We start from the raw sequence: 15,828 nt of genomic DNA on the forward strand, positions 1-15,828 counted from the left end.
TAATATGTGCACATCTGTGGCACATTTTATATTTTATGCCTTCTATTTTCAAATAAATCGAAACTGCATTCCACACTTAGAAACTCGGCAGAGCATGTAGTTCATCAGACTTTCGCAGACAGCTGTAAAGTGTTGTGGTCATTCCAGATAAGGACGTCACACCCGTGTTCCTGGAACAAGCTCTAGCAGACGGAATTAGTGTGCGTGTGTGAGAGTTCCCGCTAGGTCATGGGGGTGTGTACTGTGTGAACTTGAAGGCCGTACTGTAATGCTGTAATGTGGAGTTGTTAAGTGAGTCTTGGAGAAGTCATGCGGGTCTTTCTGGGACGGTGTCCAAGCCTTTGTTTGCTTTTCTTTATTGACTCAAGCCTTTATTGGCCCGTTACAGTGTAGTCACTCAGATAGCACTGTTTGTTTTGCTGGAGCTATTTCCTCTCTGTTGTCGTCTCTCTTTCGCTTTTCATTTGCTTCTCCTCTGCTTCCTTTAGTTGGCTCGTTGTTGTATTTTCTCACCTCTCATGTGAGACTCACTGAGGCTGCGGTCACTCTGCAGGGCAGTTCGGATTTACTTCTTGTGTCTCACTTTTTAGACGGACTGTTCAGATTTCAAGGGACCAAATCAGATTCGGATGGTCGCGTTTGCTCGCATATCCATACCGGTTGCGTGTGTGTGTGTGTGTGTGGACCTGTGCTGTGTGTTCCTGTGTAAGTGATTGTGGGGGTGTGTGTGCCTGTATGTGTACCTGTGTGTGTCTGTGTGTGCCTGGGTATGTGATTGTGGGTGTGTCTGTATGTGTGTGTGCACAACTCTGTGTGTGTGTGTGTGTGTGTGTGGGTGTGTGGGTGTGTGGGTGTGCCTGTGTTTTCCTGTGTGTTTTCCTGTATGTTTTCCTGTGTGTGTGCCTGTGTGTGTGTGTGTGTGTGTGTGTGTGTGTGTGTGTGTGTGTGTGTGTGTATACCTCTGCTTGCCTGTATATGATTGTGGGTGTGTCTGTATGTGCCTGTATGTTCCTCTGTGTGTGTTCCTGTGTATGTGTGTGTGTGTGTGTGTGTGTGTGTGTGTGTGTGTGTGTGTGTATGTGTGTGTGTGTGTGTGTGTGTGCGCGCCTGTGTGCCTGTGTATGTGTTTATGCCACACTGTGAGGATCAAAAGCTGTTCGTACACTCACATTGTGGGGACTTCTCTTCCACAAACTGGTCCCCACAACATAAATCACTCAGTTTTAGGTTGAACTGAACTGATCAAGAAAAGGCGAAAGTTACGGTAAGTTTAAGGCCAGGGTCAGGCTACGATTTGGCTACGTGTCCAGGAAATGAAAGGCAGTCTGTGTAAACGCCCTACAATTCACAGAAACAGGATTGTGGTTGCCATGTGACATCATGTGTAGGCCAGGAGTCGCAACCCAAATGTTAAGAAGAGCCATTTTGACCTTACAGCAAAAATCAAACCACAATATTTTATGTCCATTTTACCATCTAGGCTGTATGTTTCAGTCTGTAATAATGTACTAGTACAGGCTAAAAAATATAATATAAACATAAACACAGACTCACTTTGCTCTGCTTTAACTTTAGCTCAGCTAAAGCCGCTTTTCTTGCATCTCCGGCAGGAAACTTTTCTGCAAAAGTAGAACAGTTTCTTGTAAAATGTCTCTCAGCATTTGATTTTTGAGGCTGAAGTCAGCTTCTCATTCGCCAGCTGCTTGTTAGAATTTTCCCGTTCCACCTTAAATGGCATGTGAACGTAACTGCGGCATCATTTAAGGTGGACCGGGGAAATTCGAACAAGAAGCTGGCGAATGAGAAGCGACTTCAGCTTCGTTTGACAGATTAAACGTATCAGGAAACCTGTTGAGTGGTTATAAATGCCAAGTCCATTCGTCTCCAAATTATCGATGTTCCTTTTAAATCTCTCTCTTTCTCTTCGTTAGCGACTAGCTAGGTGTGGTCTGTGTTGCTATGGTAACAAGCAATCTGCGCGCCAACTCTCAGGATTAAAGGGTGAATTAGCAGTTCTACATTAACTCCAGAGTTTAAGACCATTTAGGGCTTAAAACTGTGTTGAACGATCAGCAGAGCTTTATTTTACTGTAAAGGAGGATTATTTTATTTTTACCTACTAATCTGATTCTGCTGTGGAGCCGCAACAGGGCAGTAAAAGAGCCGCATGCTGATGACCCCTGGTGTAGGCTGACCTGGTCAGCAGACTGCTAAGCAGCTACAGGCTGTAGTGATATTCAAAGTTTAAATGTTTTAATGAAGCGGTCACTGTAAACTACAGCATACAACGTGAAAAAATATGATGAAAAAACACATTAAATCTGATCTGACTGGTCAAACTCAGCCATATAACCAGCAATCCACCAGCAATTGTGGCCTGAATCTGATGGCGAAGGTCAGATTTCAGTCTCCTCCTTCACAAAGACGTCGTGTCTGTACTGTAAAATGTACCTTTTTTCCAAGCCTCTTTGCAGTGATGACCTTCAGTCCTACGAATGGTCCAGGCTAACTTCACTCTACACATGTACAGCAGTACAGTACAGTAGCGCCGCGGTCGTGCTAGCAGGTGAAACAGAGATGCCCGTTAATGTCCTTGCTTTTCAACATGAGGTGCTGCTGTGATAATAGTGGTCTGACGTCATGAATGCATGACAGAATGGTGTGAGCTGCTGTTTTTTAACATATTCAATCCAAAAGAATTCTTTGATTACACCTCTTATCTTGCTGTCCTGTATGTTTTTATTGAAACGGGCTGACTTTTCAGATGATGAGTGTAAAGTTGGAGGTTGTATCGGATTGTTTTGTGGGGGTGAAGGTCGCTGATCAACCCTGACGTGTCTGAAAGCTGGTGCGGCCTGGTAATAAAGCGCTGCTGTGATGGCACTTTTAAACTGGAAGGTGAAGAGGAATAAGTAAGAGGGGGAAACTGATCAGCTGAATTCACATCATATCCTGCCTGTTTAAAACGGTAAACAAACAAAAATGTCTCAGCCGGTGTTTTTAAAATGAACGGTTAGTGCTAAAAAGTCAGCATTACTGCTACTGTGTGCTGATTGGTTAGCATTACTGCTACTGAGATTTGATTGGTTGACATTACCGCTACTGAGTGCTGATTGATTAGCATTACCGATACTGAGTGCTGATTGGTTAGCATTATTGCTACTGAGTGCTGATTGATTAGCATTACCGATACTGAGTGCTGATTGGTCAGCATTATTGCTACTGAGTGCTGATTGGTTAGCATTACTGCTACTGAGTGCTGATTGGTTAGCATTATTGCTACTGAGTGCTGATTGGTTAGCATTACTGCTACTGAGTGCTGATTGGTTAGCATTATTGCTACTGAGTGCTGATTGGTTAGCATTACTGCTACTGAGTGCTGATTGATTAGCATTACCGATACTGAGTGCTGATTGGTTAGCATTATTGCTACTGAGTGCTGATTGGTTAGCATTACCGATACTGAGTGCTGATTGGTTAGCATTATTGCTACTGAGTGCTGATTGGTTGGCATTATTGCTACTGAGTGCTGATTGGTGGGCATTATTGCTACTGAGTGCTGATTGATTAGCATTACCGATACTGAGTGCTGATTGGTTGGCATTATTGCTACTGAGTGCTGATTGGTTAGCATTACTGCTACTGAGTGCTGATTGGTTAGCATTATTGCTACTGAGTGCTGATTGATTAGCATTACCGATACTGAGTGCTGATTGGTTAGCATTACTGCTACTGAGTGCTGATGGGTTAGCATTACTGCTACTGAGTGCTGATGGGTTGGCATTATTGCTACTGAGTGCTGATTGATTAGCATTACCGATACTGAGTGCTGATTGGTTGGCATTACCGCTACTGAGTGCTGATTGGTTGGCAAGCTGAGTAGAGCAGTTTTTCCCTAATTGACATACTTGAAGCACCATTACAAAGTCCTACAACTTTATTTCAAAAGCACCAAAAATGTTTACCAGTAGTATTGAAATATTTATGATGTTATGGTTTGAATAAATTAGTGCATGTAGCTGTATAAAAATACACTACATACTAAAAGCATTTACCAAATCTCTAGTGTCTGACAAACACAGATAACATTATTGAGTGGCAGTTGTCACCTGAGACTGTATGTGAAGCAAATCACTGCAATACAAAAAAGAGAACGCCAGAATAAGAGTCCTTTTTTCGATACTACATTCATTTATTACTGTGAGTGGAGTTAGTTGTGGGTGATATATTGTTTCTGTCTTTATTATTTTGCTAATTTAAAAATATTTTATATTCACTTCACTTGTTGTTATTACAAGCGAAGAGACATTCCCGAATAATATCCCACCGTCAATCTACAAAATAGATTTACTTAAGCATCCAATATAAATACACTATACACGTGATATATACAGAACGGGCAGTAGTCTTAATTCTACTGTGAGATACATCGTTGGCCGTACTGCCCACTACTAATAAGAATATTGTGCTAAATGATCTAAAACACATATATAATGTATTATAAAGTAGTGAAATTAATTACATTAAAATAACTGATTAAAACTATTGGTTGTTGACATCAGTAATGGCTGCAGTCAGGTGTTAATTGTCGGTCATTGACGTCGGTATCAGTTCTTTCATTATCAGTTATCATATTGGCACAGAAATCTCATAGCAGTGCATCTCTGAATAATCAGCAGTTGGAGACGTGACAGTTGTAGGCTTAACTGCACGATCCTGTCAAGGCTTTTAATGAGTAGAGAGGAGTGTTAATGTTGAGGTCTTATCAGTTCTGACAAATGAAAGAGGAGATAAATCAGGCATGAACTTTCTGCGTTTCTGTCACCTTCGCAGTCAGTATTCTGTGAAATGTGTCTGAAAGCAGTGAATAGTCTTCAGTTAAGCAAAGCGTTGGCTGCTATAATGGGTGAAACGTCTTAGGATTCAGAGGAAAAACTGCATCGATCTCATGTTACTGTCATATTAAGCTGATTTAAAAGTCCTCAACTTCAGAAATGCAAAGAAAGCAAAGGTGGGAGGTTTATAAATATGTACCGAATGTGTTTCCTGCATTGACTGGTTGGCGTTGTTGTGACAGCGAGTCAGTGGCAGCTATTTAAGCTACATTCTCAGCACTGCAGTGACCCTGACGTGGTGGTGGTGTGTTAGTGTGTGTTGCGCTGGTGCGAGTGGATCAGACAATCCTACCTTGTCAGTCCACCTTGTAGATGTAAAGTCAGAGACGATAGCTCATCTGCTGCTGCGCAGTTTGTGTTGGTCATCCTCTAGTCCTTCATCAGTGGTCACAGGACGCTGCCCACAGGACACTGTTGGCTGGATATTTTTGGTTGGTGGACTATTCTCAGTCCAGCAGTGACACTGAGGTGTTTAAAAACTCCAGCAGCACTGCTGTGTCTGATCCACTCAGACCAGCACAACACACACGAACACACCAACATCACGTCAGTGTTACTGCAGTGCTGAGAATGATCCACCACCCAAATAGTACCTGCTCTGAGGGTTCATGAGGGTCCTGACCACTGAAGAACAGGGTAAAAGGGGGCTAACAAAGTATGCAGAGAAACAGATGGACTACAGTCTGTAACTGTAGAACTACAAAGTGCTCCTATATAGTAAGTGGAGCTGATAAAATGGTCAGTGAGTGTATGTTCTCGTTATGAGATCACATCTTCTGATGATCAGAAACTGCCTTTACATGACTTCACCTCTTTTCCTGTATTATTTGGCGCAGAAAGTGGTGATTTCCTGGCTCTGGACCTCGGAGGAACCAATTTCCGTATCCTGCTCGTAAAGGTGTCTGCAAATGGCAAACAGAAAGTGGAGATGGAGAACCAAATCTACGCCATTCCAGAGACCCTGATGAGGGGCAGCGGGACAGAGGTATGTGTGCGGGGGGCTGTACAGTGTATCAGTATAGTTCTACAGTAGATGTCCAGAGTCTGCTGCAGTAACAACCTCTACTCTTCTGTAAAGGCTTTACACTAGATGTTGCACATTGCTGTGAGGATTTGATTGGGCATTAGTGAGGTCAGGTACTGATGTTGGATGGTCAGTTCTGGATCACTCCAACTCATCCCAAAGGTATTGGATGTTGCTCTATCACTCCAGAGTATGGTGCCCTGCTGGTGACATCTCATATAAATAAAAATAATACAAAGCCACGCCTTAGTAACGTGTGGAGACAAGATCCAAACGTGTGGCCACGACATCTTGCCTTACTAAGTTGTGGCTACGCTTTAGGATCTCATTCCCATGCCTTACAAAGTCATGGCCACGCATAAGGATCTCATTCCCATGCCTTACTAAGTTGTGGCCACGCATTAGGATCTCGTTTCCATGCCTTACTAACTCGTGGCCACAACTTAATTGTCTTGTTCCCATGCCTTACTAAGTCGTGGCCACGCATTCGGATCTCATTCCCATGCCTTACTAAGTTGTGGCCACACATTAGGGTCTCATTCCCATGCCTTACTAAGTTGTGACCACGCATTAGAATCTCGTTCTCCTGCCTTACTAAATTGTGGTTATGCATTGGGATCTCGTTCCCATGCCTTACTAAGTCATGGCCACGCATTAGGATCTCGTTCCCATGCCTTACTAAGTTGTGGCCACGCATTCGGATCTCATTCCCATGCCTTTACTAAGTTGTGGCCACACATTAGGGTCTCATTCCCATGCCTTACTAAGTTGTGGCCACGCATTCGGATCTCATTCCCATGCCTTACTAAGTTGTGGCCACGCATTAGGATCTCGTTTCCATGCCTTACTAACTCATGGCCACAACTTAATTGTCTTGTTCCCATGCCTTACTAAGTTGTGGCCATGCATTCGGATCTCATTCCCGTGCCTTACTAAGTCGTGGCCACGTATTAGGATCTCATTCCCATGCCTTACTAAGTTGTGGCCACGCATTAGAATCTCGTTCCCATGCCTTAATATGTTGTGGCCACGCATTAGGATCTCGCTCCCATGCCTTACTAAGTTGTGGCCACGCATTGGGATCTCATTCCCGTGCCTTACTAAGTCGTGGCCACGTATTAGGATCTCATTCCCGTGCCTTACTAAGTCGTGGCCACGTATTAGGATCTCATTCCCATGCCTTACTAAGTTGTGGCCACGCATTAGGATCTCGTTGCCCTGCCTTATAAAGTTGTGGCCACGCATTAGGATCTCGTTGCCCTGCCTTACAAAGTTGTGGCCACGCATTAGGATCTCGTTCCCCTGCCTTACTGTGTTGTGGTTATGCATTTCTATTTATCCAGGATGTCACCAGTGGGGCTCCGTACCAGAGCTCACAGCTCAGTAAATGTGTTGAGATCAGATTTGGCCGCATCATCTGATCAGGAGAGAAAATAAGTTGGGGGAGACATCTTACCATGGGGGGCTTCTTTTTCCAGATTACTCTAATTCTTTCTTCAAAGCAGTCTGGCTGCCTTTACATGAGTTTTTAGCTTAGTTATTAATTCCATGCGAAGTTGAGGGCATATCTTGTATATGTTGTATATGTTTTTGATGAATATAAGACCAAATATAAATATATTAGAGATGCTTTTCTCTCTTTTCAGCAGTTTAATACAGACCATCCAGAGCATTTCAATCAAAATGTTATTTCATTTATTCATTTACGCTGTTGCATTTGAAAAATTGCTCATTTGAGCTTTGAATTATTATGTTTTGCAGTTCGTTGGTGTTTCTCTCACTTTCCTGCACTTGTTTTTCTTTATCTGATTTTTATTTTGTGGTGCAGGTGCTGGAAGAAATTTAAGGAAAAGTTTTCCAATTTCCTAAAAGTTTCTCCTGTTTTCATGTGGAGTGAAGGGCAGCTTAGAGTCCATCTTTTATTATGACCGTAGTCTCCATAGTGAGGATCACAAAGAGATAAACACCACAATGAAAGCCCGCAGCGTTTGAACGAGAAGTGATTTTAGGACAGAGCTCTTCTTGCGTCGTCTGTAGTCAATAGTAAGAAGCTGACCTTTCAGGCAAAAAGGTCTCGAATTTGCATTGATGTCTTTTGAATAGAGATTCATAATTGGAGACTCGCAATGATCATGACCTTCGCAGCCTGAAGGGGATCAGTGTTTGAAAACAAAAGGCATGTTCTGAAAACTAGATATCCACTCAGAATCAAAAGCTGCTCATGTTTTTCTCTTGTACTTATTTGAGTACGACAGTGTGAAAATGTCCTTCTGAAAAACTTTCACCTTCTTTCCCCTTCAAGCTCGAAGCTTATGCGGTCAGAGATTGTGACGGCTGATATTTGTAAAGTCTTATTTTAGAATTTCTTAAACTTCAATCTAAAACAGTACAGCAAATATGAAACATATGAAAATGACTGAATTCACAGTTCTTTCGTAGAGTTAGATGATTGTAATAATGCTTTAGTTGCCATATCCAACGTGGCAAAACACAGTAGATGTACATTACTGATGACTTTTGTTTTGAAACCTAGTATTTGCTTTATTATTAATCCAGTTATACGTTTGCAGGATGTTATAAGGTTCAAGGTTCAAGATGACAAATTTAGCATAGTACAAAAATGAAAGCCGACTAGCAGTTTGCAGAGACGTGCTGGAGGCTCGGAAAAAGCTGACCTTTTTAACCAACTCCTCTCTCCCTGCTGACCAGCTCTTCGACCACATCGCTGAGTGCCTGGCCAATTTCATGGACAAAATGGGGATCAAAAACAAGAAACTGCCTCTGGGCTTCACCTTTTCTTTCCCGTGTCGGCAGACCAAACTGGACGAGGTGAGGAGAAAAAAGCAGAGCACATAAATGATAAAGTGTGGTAAATTCAGACCTCTCAGAATTAACCGTCTGATCAGTGGAACACCGTTCCATATGTGATAAAACGCTGGCTAAGGATATGTTGCATTACAGAGCCGTACATTTTGTCGCTGTCTGAAACAAAACCTCATATCTCTCAGTCTAACTGTACAGGAACAGGAAGTTAATGTAAAAAGATTCTGTGAGAATTCACTGAAGAGTGTTTGTAAGACTATCTACATAAGCCTTATATGACAACTGACATAAACCATACATTTACATTTATTAAGGCTTATTCCACCAAGCATTAGTTGTCATAAAGCTTTAGCCAATTTTGAGGTCATTTCACCCCAGAAAAGCTTTTGATAATTGCTTTGTTGAAAGCCTTTTGAATGTTTCCACAGGTCAGCTGTCATGAAAGGTTAGTGTAGGTGTGATGTAGTTTTATGACCACTGCTCCACAGTTAAATGTAACCCAAGTCATTTTAGACCATTTCTATTGGTCGAATTATCCTGAAAATTTTACACGATGTGTAAATAGAATCTGACATTTGCTAATTATTAAAAAATGGAGCAAAGTTTTCTTTAAACAATGAAGAAAATTCAGGATGAATGGGCCAATAGAAATGACCCTGCTGGTAAATGTGGCCCAAACCTGATTTTTTTTCCCCTTTTATACAGTTACAGTACTGTGCAAAAGACAGAGACCGCTTGTATTGTGTTATTCTGTATTATTATACTGTTCTTTTCAGTTTTTCAACGAAATCTGCAGGAATATTTTCCACACTTCCAAAGTTCAGTTTTAGAAGTTGGTTATACTTTCTCCCGAGTAATCCCAGACACATTCAGTGGTGTTGAGGTCTGGACTCCGGGGTGGTCAGTCCATCGTTCAGCTTCTTTGATGTGTCCGTCTCCTTTTCTCAGTGAGGTTCTTCTTGATCAGCTACACATCCTTTCAGACCCACAGCGCTGAGTCGTCTTCTCACAGTGGAAGGATGGACAGAAACACCTGTGGATGTTTTCAGATCTGAAGCAGCTTGATTTTCTCCTCTCTCTCAGAGATGAAAGCTTTAAGTGCTGTTTATCTGATGGGGGGCAGTTTTGGTGTCTGCCAGGTCTTCCAGGTGGTTGTTAGGAGCCACATTTTCTCTGTAGCTTTTAATCGTTTTTTGGACTTCAGTTCAGAAACTCCTGGTTTTTTACTTATTTACTTACTTTGACTTTCTCTTCCCTTGTGCAAGAGTATTATCTTCTCAGAAATGTCTCCTGAACAGTGAATAACTGGTACTTAATGGCCATTTTCAATGGAAATGAAATAAATAAAGAGTGGTGAATTTTGCAGAGTACAGATTTGTTTTTTGTGAGACGGTGTGACCAGCAAAAACACTGAATCAGATTTTTTTTCAAATTTGATTCTGAACAAATAATGCTTGTACAAATAAGCCTGGCCTTCTTGTATCTAAAGAAATAAAGCCACCAGCTTTATTTCAAGGACACAAAAAAAACAAAGGAGTTAAAGAAGCTTCACGCAGATCAAGTCACTCAGTCTGGCATATAATGCCGTTTTAGCACTGAATGTGCGGCTGTTGTTCTTCTTTACGGAAGGTGTACAAAAGAATCTGCGCTTCCTTTTGTTTGTTCAGCCTCCAAAACTAAAAAATAATACAAATTCACCAGTTTTTTTCTGTGAACATTGTTCAGGGTGGTTGTTTTGGTGTCTCCACATTTAATCCGTTGTTTAGCTCAACTGATTCTGACACGTTTTGCATCTCAATCTCTGTAGAGTTTCCTGGTATCGTGGACTAAGGGCTTCAAGGCGAGCGGAGTGGAGGGCAAGGACGTTGTGGGTCTGCTGAGGAAAGCCATCCAGAGGAGAGCGGTAAGAACAGCGTCAGCTTCATGCCTTATTCAGAACTGAACTGAATGAGCACTGCTAGTTTTTCCGTTATTGCCGTGTCTGCAGTCATCAAAGCTACGTTTCATCACTCAGCGCCACCTGGAGCTGGCTTGGACTGTAGACCTTGTAGAGAACTTTGATAGGAGTGGGAGATCTTTTAGAAGCGCAGCTGAGCTTTATTCAGTGAAACTGCAGTTCTTATTTGATTTTTAGCAACCCGTAAACTGCCTTTGAAACACTCTTACTTTTGGAGAAAAGCATCATAGTGATCCGAAGACGTGCCTTTCAAGAGCCCAGAGTTCTCTGAAAGGTTACCGAACCGTTTCTTTGTGGTGTTTTATTCTGTTTCAGGTTGTAGAGATGAAATGAGTAGCACTCAAACTGTTTCTGTCTTTCTTTACATCTTCGTCTACCAGGACTTTGACATTGATATTGTTGCTGTGATCAATGACACCGTTGGCACTATGATGACCTGCGGTTATGACGACCATCACTGTGAGATTGGCCTCATTGTAGGTTAGTCACCTTCTCTTTCTTGCGGTCTCTTCTTGTTTTTTCTCTCCCTCTCCTCTTACTGTGCATTCTCTCTCTCTCTAAGCGTAAATGGGATGGATGGATGGATCCATAGATGGATGGATAGATGTGCATCCATAGATAGATAGTGAGCCATAGATTGATGGATGGATGGATCCATAGATAGATGGTTAGATGTGGATCCATAGATACATGGATAGATAGATGGATCTGCAGATAGATAGATAGATAGATAGATAGATAGATAGATGGATACATAGATAGATGGATAGATTGATCGATCACTTTATTAATCCCAGAGAAAAAGTCGACCGTTACAGCGGCACAAAGTACAGTAAAGAGCAAAATAAGAGCAAAAGCATTGTTTCTGTATTATACAGACGCATAAATAGAAGAAGTAGTAAAGATGAATAATAAAATGTACTAAAACAACCATAAATTCTAATGTGCAGTACAAAAATAAGTAAGTAAAATCGCATAAATATTATGCAGGTGACAATGCAGTGGTGCATGTCATGTCCAGTGGATGAACCGAGTGACTGTACACTGTAAACAATACCATATCGCTGTAAAACCTCGTATCTCCATTTTTGACGTTTTTCAGTTTTTGACAAAATTTGAAAATACCTGTTGCCCTTTACATTGTGTGTGAATTTCATGATGAATGGACTAAAAGAAATGACCCAAAATGACTTAGAAAAGATTCTGGTTCCATTGACTTACATTAAAAGTAAAGTATGTTTTCTCCTTCTCCTGTAAAGTTACCATTTTGGAGATATGAGGCTTTCTTCCAACAACAGCGATATGATAATAGTTGTATATGCATGGGAGTATAAACAAAGAAGGAAGTGCATTATGCAATATTTATAAATGTATAAACAAAATGGCAGTGCACAGTAAAGAGTAGAGATATATAATGTCCAGCTGGTGCCGAGCGAGCCTGTCCTGTAAGTTGCTCAGTACGCAATAATGTCCCGACACGGTGACGAGGTGCTGTACAGTGCGATTGCTGTTGGTACAAACGATCTCCTGTACCGTTCCTCAATACAGCGGAGCTGAAGGAGTCTGTTGCTGAAGCTGCTCCGCTGTCTGACCTGTTGGTCGTGGAGGAGATGTGATGTCCAGGATAGCAGGATAGTGACGCGATCATTAATAGTCTCTGTCCAAAATGGCGCTACACCCAATTAAGATGAGCTTTTCTGCAGGTACGGGCACGAACGCCTGCTACATGGAGGAGATGCGTAACCTGGAGTTGGTGGAGGGGGACGAGGGCCGCATGTGCGTGAACATGGAGTGGGGGGCGTTCGGAGATGACGGCTCCCTCGAGGACCTTCGCACTGATTTCGACCGCGAGATTGATGCCGGCTCGATCAACCCGGGCAAACAGCTGTGAGTGACACAAGTAGCACACGCATTAGCAACACTGCTAGGCCTGAGCTGTCACCAGGGAATGAGCAGCTCCCTCCTCTCTTGCTCCTGGCCTCCATGTCATTTGTGGGGAGGTATTGATTGAATGGAACTCAGTTCCTGGCTGGATGATTGTCAGTAATGTTTAAAAAGAATAGAGCTCAGTTCCTGCTGTAGAGAGTAACACTGATGGTTTCCTTTCTTAGAGGTCAAAATGACAGACTTTTGCCTGTAACTACTGAATAGGCTGCTACTACAACAGTGCTGGGCAAATTATCATCATTATTGTAGATGTATTGATAAGTAAAATACACCTGGTTAATGTATGTCATTTGCAAGGTGCTGCAAATTCAGACACAATACATACGTTTGAGGCTCCTATGGGCTAGTTGCACAAGATGGCACAGGTTAACCTCCGGTATAAGCAGTGTGTGCATTATGATGTTCACCAGTGTATCAGCTGGTACTACACAATGGCTGTGTTTACATGCAAAGATTTTTCCCGATCCGATTGAATATATTCTGATTATAGATTCAGACTGAGGTGTTTATATCTCACTCTACTCAACCATCTGATGGAAAATCTCTGTTTTCGTGCTCACTACAAGTGTACAATGTGTAGAGAACCACTTAGTGTAGACGTTACCATGACAACGAGCCAGTCAGAGTGAGATGAGCAGCAGTGAGCAGTGCTTGTGTTTTTAACTGCTTTAAAATGATGTCAGACTCAGGAAAACGTCCTTCACATGTAAAGAAGGCCGAGAGGAAGACGTCGCGTTCTGAGACACATAAGCTGATCAGAACGGACTTAAACTTTCTGATAGGGAATGTAATCAGATACAGGCGTTTACACGGATATTATTCTTCTTATTATTAAAATGATAAAATTATTATTATCTTATTATCTTATTATTATCTTATTATTATTAAAATGATAAAATGATATTATTAAAATGATGTCAGACTCAGGAAAACGTACTTCACATGTCCTTATTAAAGAAGGCCGAGAGGAAGACGTCGCGTTCTGAGACACATAAGCTGGACGTCCGTCCCACCGCCGTCTTTTAAAGATCAGAGCATAAACTTTGTCTCCTCTGCAGACCAGTTTCTGCTCCGCCATGTTGAACGGTATAAACTTTCACTATGACTTTCACTATTTACACGGATATTATTCTTCTATTTAACGGATTATTTACAGGATTACCCAGCTCGTTCTGTCTGATAGAAATTGGCTTTAATTAAAATAGTCTATTCCGATTGAGGTGTTTACATGGATGCATTCTATTCCGATTCCTTTCACTTTTGAGCTATATGGATTTATTATATACATACATTTTACCCGGTAACTAAATAAATGTAAGAAAAGTGAGATAAAGTGAACGCTTATCTTTAGAATCCATGGGGAAGGAATTAAACCAGTACACACAAGTTAAACACTGTCCTATGAGGGAGCGTGTGAAACCACCCACTTTCCGTGAAGGGGAGGGGGTTAAGGGGGCCGGTTTTCCCACAGATCTCCCATCGGGCCTGTAAAGGACAATAGAACAGGGCGAGGCTGTAAAAGCTGTAAACAATCACCGGTGAGTGGTTTAACCCGTTCGGGTTTGGTGGGGAAAAGTTTACAGACGCAGCAGGGCTGACTATTAAGGGAGGTTTGAGGGTGGAGAGAGGTCAGACTGAGCAGAGTGGTTCTTCCATGAGAGCAGAGTCCAACAGGGGGTCCTCACCAGCTTCTAGAAACAAACAAATAACCTCAGATCACAACAAAAAACAACAGATTTTAGTAGGTAGTCATTTTTTCCCCCAAAAGTAAACCAGCATTCAGAAACCAGGTGGAAAAAAGAAGTCCACCCTTACTACTTTCACAATTATTAAGAGTACTTAGAAGCACCTTGAAGTACTTTGACCACCATGGAGCTTCCTGAACGCTGAGCAAGCCTTTTCTAATTCTTTTCCATTTTCTGTATCTTTGGCTCCGTTAACATTACCAGGCTGAAGTGGCACAAATCTGATTTTTTGCCCTAATGTGACTCAGATCTGATGTTTTCATAGCTGTGTGGATGCACAAATCTGATCTTTTCAAATCCGACCTGAGCTACTTTCATATGTGGTCCTAGATCGGATACGTATCCGATTCGTGGCCATGCCACCTTAATGTGACGCTCAGATCGGAATTCCTGTGCTTTTTTTCCACTGCGCGTGACCATCATTCAGCGTTACCATGGCAGCAGCGCCGAACAGAAGTTAAAGCCTGTAAACGGTGGAAAAGCAACTCATCTCACCTTTTTCTCCTTCGTCTCGCTCTAATAATGAAGCTGAGAGCTGATCAGAGTTAATGATCTTCTCAGCGAAGCTCGTTCTGCTCGTTAGTTTGTGCTGATGATGCAGTGATTCATTCACGTGACGTTACTGAGTAGGATGTGCGCATGAGGGTCGTTTCAGGACGCCGGCTCGTCACATTAATGACAGATTTGAGTCACTTACTTAAACGAGTGTGAACCATCCTGTCAAAGAGATCGGATTTGGGCAAAAAATCGGATTTGAGAGATGAGGCTCATAATGAACGTCTGTTGTAAAAAGTGCTATATAAATACATTTCGACTTCACTTGAAGACAGTTCTTACTAATCAATTGCACCAGATTAGGTCATCATCAATAAGTTTGACCACCTCTATAAAAGCAGAACTTTTGGCAGTTTGGTGTTCTGGAGCACTCAGGTGTGTCTACATCATGCTAAGAAGAACGGACATTGGCTGTGACCTCAGAGAAGCAGTTATTGCTGCTCAAATTCAGACCAAGGTCCAGGTTGAATACTGAGAAAAATAAAGAAAAACCCAAGAGCTTCGTCACGTGACCTACAGGCCTTGTAAGCACGTAAAATGTTTATGTTCATGACAGCGCAGTTAGAAAAACGACTGAACAAAAACACAAAAACACTGATTTTCTGGTTAGAAAAAAGTCTCTTGTTTCCAAAAAGAATACGACAGCATGACTTAGCTTTGCAGAACGCGTCTCAACAAAGGTTTGGGAACAATGGGCCTCGTTCACCAACCACAGTTTACACCAACCACAGTTTTCATGAGGTTCTGACGTTCACCAATGTTTTCTTATTTGGGGTTTGTTCTTTGGTAAGAACAGAATCTACACACACTCAAGAGCACACAGGTGAGAACGGTTCTGCGCTTTAAGAACACATCATGTAGACTTTTTCTTAGGACCTTTCT

At 42.0% G+C, this 15,828-nt stretch overlaps 1 protein-coding gene across 2 annotated transcripts in view; it reads left to right on the forward strand.

Moving 5' to 3' along the window:
• The window catches only part of hk2 (hexokinase 2), an 89,317-nt gene that overhangs the window by 19,707 nt on the left and 53,782 nt on the right, over nucleotides 1-15,828 (forward strand). Inside the window, exons 1-6 of one of the 2 annotated variants that reach the window (XM_036598048.1) lie at nucleotides 2,653-2,968; nucleotides 5,732-5,880; nucleotides 8,629-8,748; nucleotides 10,550-10,645; nucleotides 11,080-11,179; nucleotides 12,403-12,586. In XM_036598048.1, coding sequence (XP_036453941.1) covers nucleotides 5,824-5,880; nucleotides 8,629-8,748; nucleotides 10,550-10,645; nucleotides 11,080-11,179; nucleotides 12,403-12,586 — 557 coding nt within the window. In that variant the 5' untranslated portion in view covers nucleotides 2,653-2,968; nucleotides 5,732-5,823. Of the gene's footprint in view, nucleotides 1-2,652; nucleotides 2,969-5,731; nucleotides 5,881-8,628; nucleotides 8,749-10,549; nucleotides 10,646-11,079; nucleotides 11,180-12,402; nucleotides 12,587-15,828 lie in introns of those variants that run through there. The other variant, XM_036598047.1, reaches the window with a different exon arrangement.

This window comes from Colossoma macropomum, unplaced genomic scaffold, assembly GCF_904425465.1.
Source record: "Colossoma macropomum unplaced genomic scaffold, Colossoma_macropomum, whole genome shotgun sequence".
NCBI lineage: Eukaryota > Metazoa > Chordata > Actinopteri > Characiformes > Serrasalmidae > Colossoma > Colossoma macropomum.